The sequence below is a fragment of the Sus scrofa genome, chromosome 4 (genome assembly GCF_000003025.6).
Source record: "Sus scrofa isolate TJ Tabasco breed Duroc chromosome 4, Sscrofa11.1, whole genome shotgun sequence".
NCBI lineage: Eukaryota > Metazoa > Chordata > Mammalia > Artiodactyla > Suidae > Sus > Sus scrofa.
This window is the reverse complement of record NC_010446.5, coordinates 8,372,607-8,393,585: the sequence shown is the minus strand read 5'-3', so window position 1 is coordinate 8,393,585 and position 20,979 is coordinate 8,372,607. Positions and strand designations below refer to the sequence as shown.

The window sequence follows — 20,979 nt, the reverse complement described above, 5'->3', positions numbered from 1 at the left end:
CCCCAGCTTGAAATACGCAGTTGTCCCCCTTCTCCATTTCATCACTGGATGTGCTGGCTCCTTAAAATGGATGGTTTCCCACTAGTAGTACAGCATTTTTTGTTGTTGTTTTAAAATAAAATGACATCATGGAAGTATTGCTATGGACTTCTGAAATTTTAATTTTGTCTTCATTCTGACTCATCGAAGTGGTCACTGTCAAGCTAGGGGCTAACACTGCATTCTCTGTGCCAGGTATCGTACATTTTACCAGTTCTTTTGTGGAGAGAGAAAACAGGAGCATTTTCAGGATGAGGAAGCTGAGGTTTAGAGACATTTAGAAACTGCTCATGGATCAAGTGGCAGGTTCAAGATGCAAACCCTATGCTATTCAAGTTCGTGTCCTTTTCCTAGCAGAGCTGTTTCACCTGCTCTTGTCATTTCTGTTTTCTGAAATCATTAGTGACTCCCCATTTCAAACCAAGTCAAGTCTTTGTAATCTGTATCTTTTATCCTTTACCTAATCAGTTCTCAAGTTCATTTAAACACAGCCAGACTGTTCAGATAGACAGTGTTTATTTCCATCTCTTGCCTTTGTGTCATTTTCCTCTTCTGGAAAATTCTCTTTTGTTGGTTGTGTTTCCACAAACCCAGACAATCCTGCACGCTTCCATTTCTCTTCCTAAAAGAAGCAGCACATTATGGACGGCCTCTTAGAGCATCCTGCATTGCACCAAGCTATGGCGGAACCACATCAGTGGATACGGTATTTTCTACGGTGGAACAGGCGTGAGCTTTGCAATTCTCTACTCTGATTTTTTCACTCTGGCAATTTACTAGCAGTGATCTCTCTGAGCTCTGGTGTTCTTATCTATAAAATGGGAATAATAACTAGCTTAGAACCTGGTTTTGAGAGTTAGATGAGGCAAATAAAGTACCTAAGTGATGAAGGAAACATCGATATGAATGAAAAAACGGATTCTTTGAACAGAACGATAAAATTGGTTAACTCCTAGATAGACGGATCAAAAATTAGAATGGAAGAGAACACTACAACATATACAACACAAGTATTTTAAAAGGATATAACGAAAAACCATATGCCAGTAAATTTAACAGCTTACATGAAACAGAAAAATTGCTCAAAAGATAAGTTAGCAAAACTGACTCAAGAGGTTTAGTAAATTGAATTTGTAATTAAAAATATTCCCTCAAGGAGTTCCTGTTGTGACGCAGCAGAAACAAATCCAACTAGGAACCATGAGGTTGTGGGTTCGATCCCTGGCCTCGCTCAGTGGGTTAAGGATCTGGCATTGCTGTGAGCTGTGGTGTAGGTCACAGACGCAGCTCGGATCTGGCATTGCTGTGACTGCGGCGTAGACCTGCGGCTACAGCTCCGATTCAACCCCTAGCCTGGGAACCTCCATAGGCCACAAGTGTGGCCCTAAAAAGCAAAAACAAAACAAACATTCCCTCAAAACACCAGGCCCAAGTGTGAATTCTATCCAACATTTAAGGAAATCATCTTGATTTTACAGAAACACTGACAGTGGACAAAGGAACACATTTTTTGAGACCAACTTTAACCTCACACCAGAAACAAAAAAGAAAAGAAATGCCACAAGGAAATAAAATTACAGACCAATACATACCCTTCTTGAACACAGACACATTCCTCAACAAAATATTACCAATGCAAATCCAATGATAATTTCATCAGGATAATGTCAAGACCAAGTTATGTATTCCACAAGAATACAAAATTGGTTTAATATCAATAAAATGATGAAATTGTTAATAAAGCTTTCTAGATATTTCAGCATCCATTCATGATTAAAAGCTTCCAGAAAAGAGGTAGACAGGAATTTGCCTAAATATAAAAGACATCTATCAAGAAACTTAGACCTCATAATGGTAAATGAATACTTTTTTCCTCCCTAAAGTAAGGAACAAATCCAGAATATCCACTATCACCATTATTGTCCAACGTGAATCTGGAGGCCCAGCTTGTGCAATAGGGTGCAGGGTAATAAAGAGAGTACGATGATAAAAGGCAGAGCACTTGGAAGGGAAAAAACTATGTGCCATGTGTGGCATGTGTGCCTGGAAAAGCCTGAGGGAGCTACCAAAATGCTACTAGAACCAATATTTCCATACATCAGCAGGGAGCTATTGGAAATTAGAAATTTTAAAATGCCATTTTCGATAGCATCAAAAAGAGACTACTTAATGGTACATCTGAAGACATACGCAGAACCTGTACACGGAAGACTACAAAACAATGCTCAGAATGCAGAGGAGATAAATGAGTCGAAAGATAGAGGACAGTTTGTAAAACACAACACTGTTAAAAACATCACTTCTCCCAAAACCGACTGATGTAAGGCAATCCCATGTAAAATCCCAGCGGATGTTTGGAAACAAATTAGCAAACTGACTCGGAATTTTAAATGGAAATGCGAAGGACCTCAGAATATCCGGAGTGAGTCTGAGAAACAGCGAAGGTTGAGGGACGTAACATCTCTGATTCTGATACAAAAGCTGTAGCAGCCAAGACAGTGTGGAAGTAGCATAAGGACAGAGAGGAAGGCTGACGGTACAAAGTGGGGAATCTAGAAATAGATGCAACACTTGGGGTCAGTTGAATGAAGGAGAGGTCCTGCCGTTCTCCATCCTTCCTTGCCAGCGTTTGGTGTTTGTCAATGTTTTGGCTTTTAGCCATTTTTTTATTCTTTTCTTTTCTTTTTTGGTTTTTTTAGGGCCATACCCGTGGCATATGGAAGTTCCCAGGCTAGAGGACGAGTCAGAGCTATAGCTGCCGGCCTACACCACAGCCACAGCTCATGGCAACGCTGGATCCTTAACCCACCGAGCGAGGCCAGGGATAGAACCTATGTCCTCATGGATGCTGATCAGATTCGTTTCCACTGAGCCATGATGGGACCTCCAGATTTTAGCTATTTTAATAGATGCACAGTGATATCTCATTTTAGTTTGCATGGAGATACCTAGATGCCACAGTGCCATTTGTTGAAAATGTCATTTTCCCTTTCAATGACCTAGGTCCCTTTGTTGAAAATCAATTGGCCGTCATTATGTATGTCTCTGCTTATTGATCTATCTCTATCCTTATGCAGATACTTGCTGTCTTGATCACTATAGGCTAAGAGTAAGGTTTAAAATCAGTCCTTTAATTATGTTCTCCTTTCTACCTGTTTCTGCCCATTCTAGCTATTTTTCATTTCTATAAAAGTTTTAAATTGTCAGCATCTTTTAAAACACCTGCTGGGGTTTTGACAGGAATTGCACTGAATCTACAGATCAATTACCATCTCAACACTCTTGGGTCTTGATTCAAGAGCATGGTGTGTTTCACGTTTGTTTAAATTTGTTTGTTTGTTTGTTTGTTTTCCCAGCAATGTTTTGTAGTTTTCCATTTTCAGATTTTGCACTTATTTTGTTAACTTTATTTTTTAAGTGTTCGATTCTTCTTGATAATATTGTAAATGGAACTTTCTCAGTTTTGTTTGCAGATGTTGAATTACTAGAATATAAATAAAATTGATATTTTAATATCTTGTATCCTATGCCATTGTTAAGCTCACTTATTAATCCTAGAATTTTTGCATTTTTTTCCAAATATTTTCTAGGGAGGAAACTAAGGATACCTTATAGGTAAATGAAATGTAAGATCCTGAATTGGATCCTGGAACAGGGAAAGAAAAAAAAAAAGACATTGGTGGAAAAACTGGTAAAGGTCTATTAACATCTATAGTGAAAAGTATTGTATTGATAGTTTCTTAGTTTTTATCATTGCATGATGGTTATCTGAAATGTTAACATTGGGTGAAATTGATTAAAGAATACATGGGAACTCTGTACTGCTACTTCAACTTCGGGATAAGTTGAAAAATTACTTGGAAAAGTAAAAGAAGAAACAGTGAAACGATGTGAACTATTGATTGTAGTTAAAAATAATGTATAAATACCGGTTCGCTAATTGTAACACATCTGCCACATTAATACAAGATGTTAGTGATAGCAGGAACTGTATGTGCAGAAGGAGGGTATAAGGGAAACTTCTGTTCTATGTGCTGAATTTTTCTGTCATTCTAAAACTGTAATGTATGTTAATTAAAAAAGTTAAAAAGGAATGTGAAATAGATATATGTATATGTATATATACATATATATAATTTTGTCTTTTTAGGGCTCACCTGTGGCATATGGAGGTTCCCAGGCTAAGTTAAGGGTAGAATCAGAGCTGTAGCCACTGGCCTACACCACAGCCACAGCAACGCCAAATCCGAGTCGCATCTACGATCTACACCACAGCTCATGGCAACGCCGGATCCTTAGCCAGGGATCAATCTTGCGTCCTCACCATTACTAGTCAGATTCGTTTCCACCGAGCCAGGATGGGAACTCCAATATATTATATTTTTAATTTGAGAAAGAAAAGAATTCTGTAAAATTCTTACAAACTGCAGACAATTTAAAGCTCCAACCTTGAAACACTGTCTCTAGAAGTCAGTCTTGCTCAGAAAATCAGATAGGAAATGCATCTATTAGAAAAGTTTTCTGCCTTCTTACAGACAGCAGGGGAGCATCAGAAGATTGAAGGCAAACTTTAAAAAGACAGGAGAATAAGAGAATGTTGTTTGGGAGAAAGACTGAGGTCTTAAAGGCAGACTGGCCAGGTTTCAAGTAGAAAATGGGACTTGGAAAGCCACGGCGGGCTGACATGAGCGGGTGGTGGAGTAGCAGTTGTTTTGAAAAGAGCCACTAGAGAAAGCAGACATTTGTTAATTGTTAGCAAATCCGACAGACCTGAGAGGGCTGGCCCAGGCTGCCCTCTCAGGTCCTGGCTCTCTTTTGTTGAATTTTTACAAAGAGAGACAGGCCTAGGCTCAGGGGACTATTGAGATGCTCCCTGTTAAAGCCACAAATGGAGGGCGTGTAGTAAGAGTGAGGGGAACCATTACTCCATAAGGGAACAACACTCACCATCCCCCAATGTCTCTTAGGAAATGTGGGTTATTTAAGCCGGAAAAAAAAATCAAGGCATGAAAGACATAGGAAGAAACATTGAACTTCCCCAAAACTGTCTAAAAGAATTTAGATGCAGGGCTTGTTCCAGAATACAGCGATCGCTGGCGATGTCTGCAAAGAATCTGGCTGAGGTGTGGTGGGGGCAGAGAGACCACAGCCCACTCTGTGTCCCACTGTCTCTGCAGGGCCCAACAAGCGGGCATTTGCCAAGCATTGCCTTTCCACCCTCATGCCAGCTGCTCTCCTCCCCTTCGACATCTCAGATCACTACTCCCCGTATCTGTTTTTGTCTTTAGCTGAAGATGGCTTTTAAGGTTGACACGTTACTCAGCTCTCCCGAGTCTCTCCCATATACACGTTATTAAACTTCTGTTTGATTTCCCCCTGGTGACTTGTCTCATGTCTGCTTACTTCTTAGATTAGCCAGAAGAACCTAGAAGGTAGAGGAACATTTCTGCTCTCCGACACCTTAAGTGGGCCACTCTAGGGGATGCTCACAGAGAATCTAGACACACAGGAGAAGACGGGACCAGGAAGATCCGCACAGCATATACTCCGAGTAATTTCACTAAGTTTCAAGATGAGGCAGGCAGCTTCATGCAGAAGAGGAGGTACAGATATTACTTATGCCCTGAGGACCATGCCTGAGAAATTTATCAAATGATAACTCTAAAGTAAGGCACAGAGATAAGAAACCCATTGAAGGGAAGCCAGGCAGAACATGGCAACATTCAAGTCTGGTTTCTTGACTGGATGGCAGAACACCTTGACTGCGACCGTAGAGGAAAGAGCAGCTGACAAGATTGGTCTGAACAACTGATGCTTTGGCAATTCCAGAGTTTTGTGGTTTTCTCTCTTCCAGTCTGAGTGATCCCAAAGGAAAAAAACATAGAAACCTATGTGCTTAGAATGTGTATTTTCCATAAGGAAAAGCTGGGAGAGAGAGAGAACTCCAGCAAACAATACCAGTCCAAAGTGAATCAGAGGGAAAAAGTGAGTGACCTAAGAAACTACTAAAAGTGTTAGAAAATTGGCTGAGCCTTCCAGGAAGGAAAAGGGGAACGGCCATGAGTGAGTGAGGGTGATTCTTCAGCTGGGAAAAAAAAAAAAAAATCGTGATGAGGAAAACATTTCAAAGGCTAAGGTTTAAGGAGGTGGCAGATTGAGTCAGGAAAGCAGTCGCTGTGGGACAGGACTGTGAGTGGCTGTCCACCCCAGCCGGTGGACAAGGAAACTGCCAGATATACCCACCTTCGGTGTGGCACATATAGCTCAAAGAGGAAGTGCTAATTAAGAGGGCTTTAAATATGTTGAAGGAATAGAAAGTCTTTAAAGGAGACTGATGTCTGGACCTGCCACCATTGGAAATGTTTTATTTTTTATTTTATTTTAAATTTATTTATTTATTTTTTTGGTCTTTTTGCCATTTCTTGGGCCGCTCCCATGGCATATGGAGGTTCCCAGGCTAGGGGTCTAATCGGAGCTGTAGCTGCCAGCCTACGCCAGAGCCACAGCAACGCGGGATCCGAGCCACGTCTGCGACCTACACCACAGCTCACGGCAACGCCGGATCGTTAACCCACTGAGCAAGGGCAGGGATCGAACCCGCAACCTCATGGTTCCTAGTCGGATTTGTTAACCACTGCACCATGACGGGAACTCCGGAAATATTTTATTTTCACAGGACAAATAACAGTGAGTGCTCACTGTAAGCCAGGCGCTGTACTATACATCTTTATCTATTTAAGTTATCGATTCATCCTGTGAGCTTGGGCACTCCTAACATTACAGCTTTACAGATGAGAAAGTTGAGTCACGGAGAGATTAAGTAGCTTGTCTGAGGCCACATCTTTGGTACCCCTAGAAGGATCCCATTAAGGTAGGATAGGACTACTTTGATGGAAGATCTTCGCCCCTCCAGAAACTTAGCCATTCTGCTTTTCATGGTCAAGGCCATTGGCTTTATGGGTGGAGGAGTATGGCAGAGAACTGTTTGAAGGGAAACGCCCTGCCTCCTTTCTGGTTTTCAGTCCATGAGAAGGGATTTTCCCTAAACGCTCTTGGCCTCTTGTTCCGTCCCTTCCATTCGATGGATGTTGATAGTTACCTGACTGGCAGGTAACTTTTCTTCTTTTCTAACATAAACATTGTGCTATAACTTTCCCTCTCAGTACGGCTTTATCTGTGTCCTACAAATTTTGATATATTTACATTTTACTTTTTTTGAAGTCTATTAGCATATTTGTAAATTTGCTTGTATTTTATTTTTTAAAATGTTTTAATAGTTGATTTACTATTCGTGAAATGTTCTGTCAATTTCTGCTGTACAGCAAAGTGACCCAGTTATACATAATATATATTCTTTTATTCACATTATCTTCCATCATGTTCTATCACAAGTGGTCAGATATAGTTCCCTGGGCTAGACAGCAGAATCTCACTGCTTATCCATTCCAAATGCAATACTAAGCCTGAACTCTCAGTCCCTCCCACTCCCTTCCCCTCCCTCTTGGCAAAATGTTTACATTTTAATTCACTTCAATGTATTTTTAAATTTACCTTGAGTCCTCTGCTTTAACCCATGGACTCTTTACAAGTCTGTTTAGTTGTTTGGAAATTTTCCTGTTTTGTCTTTCTGGTATTAATTTCTAGTTCATTTCCATTGTCGTCAGAGTAGGATTTCAAATCTTTTAAATCTGTCAGGATTAGTTTTATGGCCCAGGAAATGGTCTCTGTTAGTCTCTACATGCCATGGGTGTTGAGCAGAATGTATATTCTGCTCTTACTGGGTGGAGAGTTCTATGAATGTTGATTCGATCCTCTGGGTGATGGTGTTGCTGGGTTCTTCTCTATCCTTCATGATTTTTTGTCCAGCTGTTCAGGTTGGGTTATTTTTGTTGTTCCATCTTTGAGTTAGTGGATTTTTTCCTCTGTTCCTTCCATTTTATTGTTTAGCCCATGTATAAAGTTTTTTGTTTCGATTCTTTTATTTTTTAGCTTTAAAATTCCATATGGTTCTTTTAACATTTTCTGTTTCTTTGCTTCAGACTGTCTTTACTGAAACTTTCCACATTTTCACTTGTTTTAAGCACATTTATAATTGCTCATTGAAGAATGTGCATGATGACTGCTTTACAATCCTTGAAAAATAATTTTAACATGTGTGTCATGTTGGTGTTGACATTGGTTGATTGTCTTTTCTCATTCGGTTTGATATTTTCCTAGTTCTTGGTATGATGAGTGATTTTTGGTCAAAACCCGTAGAGTGTGCGTGTTATGTTAAGAAAATCTATATCTCATTAAATCTTGTTTTAGTAGAACTCTTTTTAAGTTATAGGTGATTTACAAGGTTGTGTCAATTTCTGCTGTACAGCAGTGTGACCCAGTCCTACACATATAAACATTCCCTTTCTTATATTATCTTCCGTCATGGTCTATCCCAAGAGGCTGAATACAGTTTCCTGTGCTGTATGCAGGACCTCACTGCTTATCCATTCTAAATGGAATAGTTTGCTTCTATGCTTTTGTAGAAATCTTGATATACTGGGGTAGAAGAAAAGGGACCCAACCTCATTCCTGCCAGTGGGGACAGACGTCCAAGCTCTTGCCCCACCTCCAGTGATACCGGACAGAGGGTATCAGGTGGTTGGGGTGGGAGTTTAGACTTCTCCAGTAGGGTGGGAGAGTTAGCATCTGTCTCACTGCTGGTTGGGGGCAGAAGTTCGGGCTGCTCACATGGTCTCCACTGACTGCAGAGAGACGGGGTCATTACAGCTCAGCTGGGGTAAAAATTCTGGCTTCTGGCTTCTGGCTTCTCACATGGCCTTTCAGTCAGCACCCTGACTCCCTAGGAAGAGACTCCTTGGCTTGGCAAGGGGGGAAATCCAGGTTCCCCAGCTGGCTTTTGCTAACATGGGTGGGGTAGGGGGCAGCCACAGGGGTTTTTTTGTTTTGTTTTTTCTGTGAGGTTTGCTGGAATAGAGCAGTTATTGTCTAAAAGTTTTCTCTTGGGCCAGGCCACCCTTTCCTGGACCTCTGGCTTGAGACACTTTTCTTGGGGCTCTTTCTGGGGTCTATGCTCCTTGGCATTTCCAGTTGCGGCGTCTCCAACCTCCAACCTGAGGCAAAACACATTCAGGAAACTTACTGCCATATTGTTCCTCTGGCCTTGAGGTCACCAGCTGGCTGTCTCCTTCTATCCATCTTTGAGTGTCGTCTTCTGTTCATGTGATAACACCAGGGGTTCTAGACGTACTTGGCAGGAAGAACAGGGGAAACTGTGTCTATTCCATCTTCTGGAAGCAAAAGTCAAGTTCCAGGAAGTGTGATGATTGCTCTGGCGACCCGAGAGAAAGAGAAACGAGGCTTCAAGTCACTGGACATGTGCTGTCCAAGGCAGTGGCAGGGGATCCCGTGACACGGTGGCCAGTGGGGTGAGAGGAGAGAGGGCTGGTAAGCAGTCCTCTGCCATGGCCCCAGCAGATCGATGTCAGAAGCAGTGACATCTGATGTTTGTTTTAAAGCAGTTTCCTCCTCTGCATCCCACTCTCTCTCCATTTCCCCCCATCTCCAGTCGCTGGTGATTACCCAGAGCGCGCTGGTCCTCCGGAGGGAAGGGATGAAGGGGAGGGTGATGTGCCTGCACCAGGATCCAGGAGGCAGGGCGAGGTGACAGTGCCAGTGGCCAAGAGCCTGCAGAGCGATGGATGGAGGCCTGGGCCTGGACCAGTCCAGGGCACTGCCACCTAGAGTCACCGCGAAAGCTTGACTGTCCTCCCTGCTCAGGGGTGACGAGGTGAGAGCAGCAGGGAGCTGAGTCATTATGAGACTGAGGTTTTCACGGTGGGGTGGGCGGCGGTGCCTTGGCGGGCTTGGCTGTAGGCTCGCCGCTCTGTCGCTTGGGTGGAGAGAAGCACCTCTCCTCTGGGTACTCTTCGTGCTGACTCTGCAGGGAGCCGGGGCTGTTCTGGCTCACTGACTCCACTCTGATGCTTCCCAGGGGCCAGGCCAGCGAGAGTGACTCAGCACACGGGCCCACCTGTACCTGTGCGAGCTCCGGGCCTGCGCTTTGGGGATGGTGGGGAGCGTGGGGAGTGGGGTTCCTCGGAAACCTCTGACCTTGGTTCCAAAAATGTATGAAACTCATCTGCTTTAGAACATCCGGACCTGGAGAGATGACAGGCTGCACAGTGTGTATTACTTTTACTATTACAGGGTCTCCAGAGCACGGGGTGTGACGTGGCCTGGGGCTCAGGGTGGCGGGGGCTGGGCGATGGGGCGTTCTCCCCTACTTTTCCAGTAAGGCCAGCACATCTGCTCAGATCATCTCTGCCCAAAATCTACGTCTCATTGTTAGTGACCTCCCTCACGCCCCATGGCCCGGGGGTCCCCAGGACCTGACTGTGCTGCCTTCCGAACCCCATGGATGGTCTCCCTCCCGCACCCTTTCACCTGGAGAAGCACCTTGAAAAAACGCACTGCTGGACAGGTGTCATGCGGAAGACACGCTTCCTGATCCCTTTCGCTTGGTGACGTCCCCGTCCCGGGAGGAGGGGAGGGAGGCTCAATGTGCCCGAGTGTGTGTGGGTATCGGCGTCCTCACCCACATGCTTACATTCGGATTAACGGCTCTGTGGGGTTTTGTTGGTTTGTTTGTTTCCACCATTTCTCATAGCCTGGAATAATGTCCGCTCCTGTTGGGCTCTAAACAAATACTGTTGGGAAGAAGGCTGCAAAAAGGAAAGGGGCAGGGGGGAGGGGGAAGGGGGAAGGGGAGAAGGCAGGAAGGCAGGGAGATGGGGGGGAGGGGAAGAAGGAGGAGGGATTATGTTTTCTTCTCCAGGGACCTGAGCTTGTCGCCCACAAAGCCACGGAGCTTGGGCCTTTGCCCCTAAAGATGAATTTCGAAGCCCTGCCCCCAGCTCCACTGCCCCGCAGCCTCCACAAGTTCTCATCCCTCACTGGCCACTTGAGTGTCCTCAGGGGATGCAGACGCAGGTGGAGGGCCTCCCTGTGACCCGCAGAGAAAACAGGGCGGGCTCTGCTTCACTGACTGCCTGCGGACGGGGACAGGCGCCCACAGCAGCTCTATAAAGGCTCCCTGGCCAGAGCCCTAGAGCGGGCAGCGGCTCCTACCCTTTCATCCTGGAAGGGCCCAGAAAAATGGCCCTGGCCCTGTGGGTCTTCGCTCTGCTGGGCTCAGCCTGCTTGGTGTCAGCCAACATCTTTGGTGAGTTCTGTTCTGACCCTGAGGCCCTGGGGCAGCGGCTCTGGAGGGAGCTCCCAGGCCAGAGCTCCATGGCCTCAGAACACTGGTGATTTCATTTCATCCTCTCAATGTCCCAAGGTCATTTATTTGCGCTTTCCTTTTCAGATGAAGAGACCGAGGGTCTGAGAGGCAGACCGAATGGTCTGAGGTCACAGAGTCAGTCAGTGGTGGACAAGAGATGGGAAACCAGATCTTCCCCCCAGCCCCACCCTGTTTGCCATCTTTGGCACTGACACTGGTGTTCTTTGTTCCCTTAGCGACCTCAAGTCCTAGGTCATCCGTTGAGGGTCTGAGAAATAGTCAACAGGTGTGAAAAACACCAGCCTACCTGCGGCATGAGATAGACCTCAGTCTGAGCTGCAGCTCAGCCACTTAATGGGTGACTCTGAATAAGTCTTAGCTTGTTTCCTCACTGGGAAAATAGGCAGTTGCCATCACGATTTCTGAGTAAGCTTCTGCATGATACATGTGTTCTTAGTGGAAGATAAGACGGGTAGGACTTATTCATTAATTTGTACCCCCATGCTGTGCCAGGGAGGTGCCCTGTCTGCGGCGAGTGCCGCGATAAAATCAAGAACAGCTCCGTTCTGGTGTTCTGACCTGACCCAAGCACGCCCGGTCCAAGGGTCTATTCTGCATCCTTCTCTTGCCAGCCGTGTGGCCTTGAACAGGTTACTTGCACTGCCCAAGTCTCAGTGCCACCTGAGTAGGATGGAGCTCTATGCTCCCAGGTGATGCTGGGAGCTAACGTCCTAACAGAAGTGTGAGTGGCTGCAAAGTGGCAAGTGAGAGCAACCTCGTTGTTGATGCTGGTGCTAGAAATAAAAACTGGAAGAGCGTCCATGCCTTTAGGGAGTGTCTCTGCTATGGAACCCGGACCCACGACTCCTCCCTCACGAGTGGCTTCCCTTCGCAGAGTACCAGGTGGACGCCCAGCCTCTCCGCCCGTGTGAGCTGCAGAGGGAAAGGGCCTTTCTGAAGCGAGCAGACTACGTTCCCCAGTGCGCAGAGGATGGCAGCTTCCAGTAAGGCTCCCGTCAGTCGTGGGGACTCGGGCCCCAGACGCCCTAAAGCACAGGCATCCCTGTTCGCTGTCCACCCTCTGCCCTTGACTCTCCTCCTTGAACGAGGGGTGTGGCCACTGTCATTGGGAGGGAGGGCGCCTGCCCCTCAGTTCCCCAGACGAATCCACCCTGAATAGCCTGACCAAGCCTGTCCTGATCCCTGCTTCATTCCAGCCAGACCAAAGACTCCCTTCCTTTCTTGTCAACCTCTTACCGTAATTGCTTTAACAGGAGGTGTGCCTTGTGGGGAGGGTTTCAAACAATTTATGCTTGGGTGTCTCCTCTCCTTCTGCATCCTCTTGAGAAGTCAGAGGTGGAAGAAGCAGAGGACGCCCGGCTTTCATGTCAGTGGCTGCCGCAGGCCCTGCTGGGTGCAGCTCTATCCCCACTGGGCTCCTCTGGGAAAGGGGTTTATCAGGCACCCTAACGCGGTCGGGACTCTCCCTGCAGAGTGCAGTGATCATTGTGGAACACTCAGGAACCCTGAGCGCATGCGTGCAGGACCACATTCCCGGCGCCGTTCTAGCCATGCTGAACTCGGGGAAGCCCGCCTCTAGAACTGTGTGCTGGGAAACATCCGTGCCACATCCCCGCCCCCTCTGTTGTGTTCACACCCTCTGTGTGCCCAGCACAACTCCTACCGACTCCTGAGAGTGCCAAGGCCAGTCCCCACTTGGAGCCCTGGGAATTCTAAGGCTCGTTCACCTTTGCCGCCTTAGTTATGCCCCACGTCTCTTTCCCAGCCGCATGCGGGTCCAAGCCAGCCCTGCTCCTCCTCAGGAGGTTTTGCATACGATGTTCTCTCTGCCTGGACCCCCTTTTACCCCTGATGCGCCTGGCATAACATCCAGGCACCCCTCCACCTCAGTTTAGCCATCATTCCCCCTGGGCGCATACAGAGCGCTTCCTGAGTGACCATCACCGAGGCCACTCTCTTCTTGCTCCTGGTCCACCTAAGGACCGCCTCTACCCCCTGTGGCCTCCATGTGGCAGCAGCGTGGACACCAGGGTGGGCATTTGGGGAATGAATGGCCAAGGTGGGGCTGTCCCAGGTTTTGGCGCTTTTCCCGTCTCCAGTCACCTGCCCCCTGATCCATGCCAATCTCCCCCCAACTTAAAGGAACCACAGCTTGGAGGGATGGGAGGGGAGAAGAAAGGCACCTCACTGTGTCTTCCGGAGCTGATAACGGTGTCCTTGTCGTGTGTCCCCTCCCTCAGGACCGTCCAGTGCAAGAAGGATGGTGGCTCCTGCTGGTGTGTGGACGCTGACGGCAGGGAAGTGCCCGGCAGCCGGCAGCCAGGGCGGCCTGTGGCCTGTAAGTGGGAAGGGGGGACCCGCCGGGGACAAGGCACATCCTGGAGAGAGCGCTGGGCTTGTCATGGACAAGTGCCCCTCTGCGCTGCTGGATCTTCCTTTTACAATCAGGCCCCATTTCCTACAGGGCCGCTGGGAAAAGAATGAGACAGTCAAGTCATTGCCATGGCACAGTCAAGTCCTCTGCACCAGGCACCATGCCCCCACGAGCCAGGCATGGTGCCTGGCACAGAGGAAGCGACAGCCTACAGACACCAAAGGGCTTTGAAGCTAGAAAGCGGCCACGTGCCCAGGAAGGCTTCTCTCACCAGGGGTGTTTCTAGAATTTGAGACAGGGATGAAACCTTTCTGGTCAAAATATTTTTATGATGAGTCATCAAAGAGGCCCAGCCCCCATCTAAAGTGTGACGTAGTTTAGCCTAAAACGAAGGTCAGTTTAAGCTGGTCACCTTAAAATGGTGAAATCAAGCCTAGGACCAGTTATCCTTTAATGGAGAAAAGCTCTGGTTTGGGTGCTGGTTTGGGGGGCCAACACACTGGCTTGAGGAGCAGGCTGGCCCCCAACACTGCAGCTGAGTGACCTCTGCCAGGTCTCACAGCCTCGTGGAGCTACAGTTACTTGTCCCTAACACGAATGTGGAATCTGCCATAGGACCAGCTGTGATGGTTGTGAGGATTTAAAGCACACATAAAACACCGGGCACACAGTAGGTATTCAACAGGAGCGGTAATCATGAATGTCCCTAGTCCTCAAGTACCTGAAGAAGACAGGTGTATTTCAATTCTCTAGATGAGGCAGGTGGGGCACAGAGAGGTTAAGTGACTTCTCCGAGGTCACACAGCAAGTGTGTGGGGGAGATTCACATTCAGACAAGCTGTTAACAGCCAGCCTGTACTCCATTCACACCCATCTCTGTGGCACAGTGGCTGTGGGGTGTCACGCGGACCAACGGGGCAGGATGAGATCTGCCCCTCCCTGGCTCGGTCTGCACGATGCCAGAAGTCCTGGGATGTGGAGTCGGGCAGTCAGAACGCTGGTCCTGAGGCTGCTGCCCACTCTTGAGCATCCCTGGGCTCTGGGATGGACGGCCTTGCCTTCCCGCCTCTAGGGAGAGAGCTCGAGGCCCCTGGGCTAAGCCCCCTGCGTTGTGGGCCCCCCCCCCCCCACCGGCTCTGACGCGGCTCTTTGCTGCCCCAGGTCTGTCGTTCTGCCAGCTGCAGAAGCAGCAGATCTTGCTGAGCAGCTACATCAACAGCACCGCCACATCCTACCTGCCGCAGTGTCAGGATTCGGGGGCGTACGCGCCGGTGCAGTGCGACGTGCGGCGGGAGCAGTGCTGGTGTGTGGACGCCGAGGGCATGGAGGTGTACGGGACCCGGCGGCTGGGGAGACCCGCGCGATGTAAGTCTCGCCCGCCCGGCACCTGCCAGGACCAAGCCGGGACCCAAACCGAGGCGGGGCCCCCCCCGGGGGGGTGGGGTGGTGAGGCAGAGGGCCTGGCCATGGCACAGAGAAGGCAGGCACCCGGGGAGGTGGTATCACCTCTAATAGTTCCGCACCGTGAACAGCAATATTCCCCGGCGGAGGGTTAGACGCGTAGGCGGGACGTCGAGGGGCGTTTTCGGCCCCGGCTGGCTGAGGGTCACGTGTCTAGCACGTGACGGTCACGCGTGTCACGTGTGCAGCGCAGCTGCCTGCGTCTAGACGGCAGACGCACGCACCTTCTCGTTTGGAAGAATTAAACGGTGTTCTTGGACGTGTTTAGGTCCGGGGAGCTGTGAGATAAGAAACCGCCGTCTCCTCCACGGGGTGGGTGACAAGTCGCCGCCGCAGTGTTCTGCCGATGGCACCTTCCTGCCCGTCCAGTGCAAGTTCGTCAACACCACAGACATGATGTTTTTCGACCTGGTCCACAGCTACAACAGGTGAGCGCCACTGGCCCGGGCTGTGCCTTTCCCCTCTCCGCTGGGGCTGGATCCCGGGAGGCGTGTGTGTGTGACACACACACAGCCTTTGGGGGCGGAGGGAGGCCTCACGCGCATTTGCTGCGACGGACAAATGACGGGCTACAGCATCTTCCACGAAGCAAGATGGCACTAGTAGCTCTTCAAATGAGAATTACTCGAACCCTCTGGCCCAGCAGCCCGCAGAGATCAAAACACCAGATTATGAAGTCCGATGTACCAGGGATGTACTAGGGTGTCTACCGCATCTTTTTTCTCTTTGTTTTTAAATTATTATTTTTTGGCTGCACTTGTGGCATATGGAAGTTCCCAGGCCAGGGGTCAAATCGGAGCTATAGTTGCCAGCCTACACCACAGCCACAGCCACACTGGATCCAAGCCGCTCCTGCCGCCTACACTGCAGCCGGCGGCCACACTGGATCCTTTAACCCACTGAGCGAGGCCAGGGATCAAGTCCGAATCCTCATGGATACTAGTCACGGTCTTAACCCACTGAGTCACAACGGAACTTCCTGTTTTTTATGGTAGCCAAAAACTGAGAACAGAATGACTTAGCACCCCAAGGTGGATGGCCGGATAAATACGTACCCACTGTAAATATTTATGCAGCCCTTAAACAGAAGGCATTAGGACTATATCAGTTGATGTGCAGAGGATTCTGCCGCATATTATGATAATGCGACATAAGAGATAAGGTGCAGATACTATAAGAGCGTTTAATTTTTAGAAAACAAACAGTTCCTTCTATGTGCCTCTATGATTATGCTGGTGTCCATAGAGGACTAGGTGAGCACAGAGAAAAATATGAATAAGTACATACTGGGTGGCCGTCACACCCACCTTGAGGCTCAGGTTGCAGTGCAGATGGAGGAGTCGGGAGGAGGAAATCAGCAGAAAAGGAACAAAGATGGTTCTGTCATAAACATGGGCCATATTTATGCATTTTTGTAATGACGCATGTGAATGCATCTATAGTAAGTGTACAGATATAAATAACAAATATAAAAAGGGAGCTGCAGTATAGACCTCAGCCTAAATAACAGGTTAGCTTCTCGTCCTTCAAGATGGCTGCTTTTATTTCTGTAAAGGGCCACACAGACTTGAGCTATCATGGAAACAGTCTGAGTAAAAATAAAGAATGTGAGTCTGTGACTACTCATAAGAATTCTCTTGGAGGACTTGAGCCTCTACATCACTGACTTGAAAAGGAATCAGTTTCTTGCCCCGAGAGAGGGGATTTCCAGGGGCTGTGCCAGGAGGGGACACAGAGGAGCAGCTGATAAACAGGCAGTGTCCCAGAGACAAGTCTTATCTGAGCTGCCTAGGATTTTAAAAACTGGAGGGGAGTTCCCGTCGTGGCTCAGTGGAAACAAATCTGACTAGGACTGCTGAGGTTGCAGGTTCGATCCCTGGCCTCGCTCAGTGGGTTAAGGATCCGGCTTTGTTGTGAGCTGTGGTGTAGGTCACAGATGCGGCTTGGATCCCGCGTTGCTATGGCTCTGGCGTAGGCTGGCGGCTACAGTTCTGATTCGACCCCTAGCCTGGGAACCTCCGTATGCCGCGGGTACAGCCCTAGAAAGACAAAAAAGACAAAACAAAACAAAAACTGGAGAACTTTAAGTTGAATCCTATGAAATTTCCATGCATGTCAGTAAAAATACTTGAACATCAGCAATTTCGTAGATTCAACCAAATACACAAAACTCTGAGTTCCTGATTCTGAAGGACAAGGGTGGGGCTGCATGCGTTGTTCCAGGGCACCAAGGAGCTGGCCTGGGACTCTCCTTTGGGGACTGAGCGCACACCCTCACTGCTCGGGGTCCCACCGGGTCCTGCTGCCACGCTGCTCCTGCTCCATCTGTTTGCATTGCCTGCCCGGCCTCAGAGCATTTGCCCTGTGACCCTCATCCTGACTCTGCCACTGCCGGCAGAGTGACCTGGTCACTTGCTTCCTTGAGCCTCAGTGTCTGTAAGCCCATCTGTAAGGACAACACCTGGCTCCTCAGGTCCTGGTGAACATATGCTGAGCCCTTGTCCGTGAAACCACCGTGAAAATCGTAGGTCATCAGTGTCTGCAGGCACCCTCACGCCTCACCAGCTTCAGCAAACCCCACCCCAGCCCCAGGCCTAGAGAATGGCTTGCCCGTGCGCACGTAGCCATCTCCAGGCAGCCTTATTTACTGATGCTTCTTGATGCAAACCACTGTGTGCTCCGTTCAAGTTCAACTGAATGCTCACTATATACAGGGAAGAATTTGCGATCCTTTAATCCACTTGGATATTTACACAGACAGAGAATGATGATCTCTAGCAAACACCGGAAGAATCTGGAGCACAGAAGTTAAGGAAGCCACCCTAGGAAGCACACTTAGTGCATTCCAGAGCTGTCTGGCTCCTTTTACCATCCCACAAAAGCTCAGTTCACCTCTCCTCTTCAGCGCAGGCAGCGCAGAGCCTTGCATACAGTAAGTCTAAGGCGTCAGAGAACCTCTTGCCGGCTTGAGGCACAATGCATAGCTCCTTCCACTAGAGGGCAGTCGAGTTAAAGGCAAAAGTTCAGGACTAAGCGTCCATTGTTGAAGAAGAAGAAAAAAAATTTACCCCTGAAACAGGATCCTTTCTTTTATATAAGCAAGCATGTTTCTGAGTGAATTCTGATTTAGGAAGGTCATGGGAAGGGTCGGGTGGCTGGTTACTAGAAGCCCCGCCATATTCAGGTATTTTCTGATAAACAGACCTGGGCAGTGCCAGCCCCGGGCAGTGCCAGCCCCAGAGACCCCACCGGGCAAAGTGTCAGGAGCCTTGGAGCCTACACGCAGAGTCTAGACATAGCACTCATGGTTTCCAGATGAACAAAAAAAATACCGATGGCCAGTGATATTTGAATAAGCAGATAAGCAAAGAGTAATTTTTTTTTTTAATATAAGTATGCCTTCAATATTGCTTCAGGAACTTTAAGCCTGAGTGGGGCTTGGGTATATCTTATTAACCTTTGGACTTGGTTTTTAAAGAGAATGGATTGGGGTCAGCGAAGAGCAGAGTGGGTGCTGGGGGGTGGCTGCAAGTTTGGAGGCTCCTGTACTTGGCCGGGTGAGAGGTGCTGTTGGCTTGGACTAGAGTTGGGCATGGGGGGGGGACGAGGGGGCGGAATCGGAGAAATGCAGACCTAGTGGAATCCATGGAGCTAGGTGACGGCAGAGAGGTGGGCGGTGAGGGAGGGAAGCAGTTAAGGATGATGCCCAGGTCTGGGTGGATGGCAGAGGATAAGTCCGGAGAGGAAGAGTCGCATGTGTGCTTCTGGAGTATTGAGTCTGGGAGATTTCTTTGGGAAGTTCAGACAGAGAAGTGGCAGAAGGCAGTTGACCTACTTCCGATGGGCCACAGGGAGGCGGCAAGCCTGTGGGCAGCTCATCGCCAACCTGCTGTGGGTTCTCCATGTGCTGGGCGGTGATGTAGCCTTGAATTGGCTGGAGCATTTGTGCATTTGAAGTCTGTCCTTTTGCCTCTTGTAAAAGGCTGCTGCTGACTCTACCTATTTGGGCTGGTGACTGAAAAACCCCAAGTCCTGGTGGGGAGTGAGTTTGGCTAGTTCTGACCCTCCCCTGCCTTTCCCACTGCCCTTGCCTAGCCGCCAACTAGGGAAGCGTTGTGGCTAAGCCGGTGGCAGGTAAAGGTCTTAAGAGCTGATGCCGTTATCAAGACCTTAGTGATCGAACTAAAATTCAGCCGACTGATTTCTTTTCTTTTTGTCTTTTTAGGGCTGCACCCGAGGCGTATAGAACTTCCCAGGCTAGGGGTTGAATCACAGCTGCAGCTGCCGGCCTACACCACAGCCACAGCAGTGCGGGATCTGAGCCAAGTCTTCAACCTACACCACAGCTCATGGCAACGCCGGATCCTTAACCCGCTGATGGAGGCCGGGAATCGAACCCTCATCCTCATAGATACTAGTCAGATTCATTTTGGCTGAGCCACAATGGGAACTCCCCAATTTTCTTTCTTGAGGACACTTTCATTATCATCCTGAGGTTTTGCCCTTTATTCAACAAAAGAGAAGCATCCTTTTCTGTTCGTTGAAAGTTGAGCTGGGCCCGAATTGAACTGGAAGAACATGGAACTGAGTGATTTAAACTTCCTGTGCCTTAGGTGGGCACGGGCTTCAGAACGTCAGGCCAGCCAAGGGACTCATCCCCGTCTATTAGATGCCAGGAAAAGCTGGGTGTTGGGCTTAGAGAGAAGAGGGTCTAAACAGAAGTACATGCCTCCCAGGATATGGGGCGGGAACCAAGTACAGCCTAGCCCACTGAGTAACTCTCGTGGCGGTTAAGGTCTGGACTTGAACCCTAGCTCCCACTGTTGGTTCAAGATGGTGACCAACATACCTCATTTTTTTTTTTAACCTCTAAAATGAGCATTAAAAAAAAGTACATCCTGCGTTTTAGGAAGATTAAATGCGTCAGTGTACGTAAAACACTTTGCAGATTTCCTCTTACACAGTCGTGTCAGTAAATGGAAATGCTTATTGTACTGTTATTAGCACATTTATTTATTTATTTATTTATTATTTTTATGGCCGTACCTGTGGTATATGGCAGTTCCCAGGCTAGGGGTCGAATCCAAGCTGCAGCTGCAGCCTGACACCACAACCACAGCAACACTCCATCCAAGCTGCATCTGCAGCCTGTGCCGCAGCTTGTGACAATGCTGCATCCTTCGCCCACTGAGCAAGACCAGGTATCGAACCGGCGTCCTTAGGGGCACCACGTTGGGTCCTTCCCTCACTGAGCTCCGACAGGAACTCCCTATTAGCACTTTTAGAATTGACTTCTCTCAGGTTCCGATGAATGAACTTCTGTCATAGATGTCCAACCGTGGGAGCAAGTGAGGTTTTAGGTTTTATTATGCAGCTCACTGACTATGACATTTAAAAAAAAGATGCACACAATCATAGACCGACAACATGGGAGAAGTTCCTGATTCTAGAGCGCGCTCACAGCTGTGGTTTGTGTATTCCTTTCCACTCACGTTAACTCATACTTGCGCGCCCCGTGTTCAGGCTCTGAGCGACTCCTGCACGTTCTGCCCCTTTCCAATCCTGCTCCGTTGGCATAGGAGCAAGTGCATGTATGTACGTGCCCTTTTTTCATAAGGTTATACATGTATTTGTTCGGAGGCTTACTATAATTTACTTCTTAGTTTTCCTGTCTTGGGACGTTAAGGTTGTTTTCAGTATTTTGCTGGAATAGATGACACGGGAATAGGCCTGTATGGAGAGCTGCTGTTTCTGCTAACTTATTGGTTGGGAACGTATTTCCAGACGTGGGAACGCATTATGC

The 20,979-nt window shown here is 48.2% G+C and overlaps 1 protein-coding gene across 2 annotated transcripts in view; it reads left to right on the top strand.

Annotated features, from left to right (window-relative positions):
- The window catches only part of TG (thyroglobulin), a 224,041-nt gene continuing 214,212 nt past the window's right edge, over positions 11,151–20,979 (top strand). Inside the window, 5 exon segments of one of the 2 annotated variants that reach the window (NM_001168418.1) lie at positions 11,151–11,260; positions 12,216–12,324; positions 13,582–13,679; positions 14,877–15,080; positions 15,445–15,604. In NM_001168418.1, the coding sequence (NP_001161890.1) occupies positions 11,194–11,260; positions 12,216–12,324; positions 13,582–13,679; positions 14,877–15,080; positions 15,445–15,604 (638 nt within the window). In that variant the 5' untranslated portion in view covers positions 11,151–11,193. 2 annotated transcript variants of the gene reach the window in all.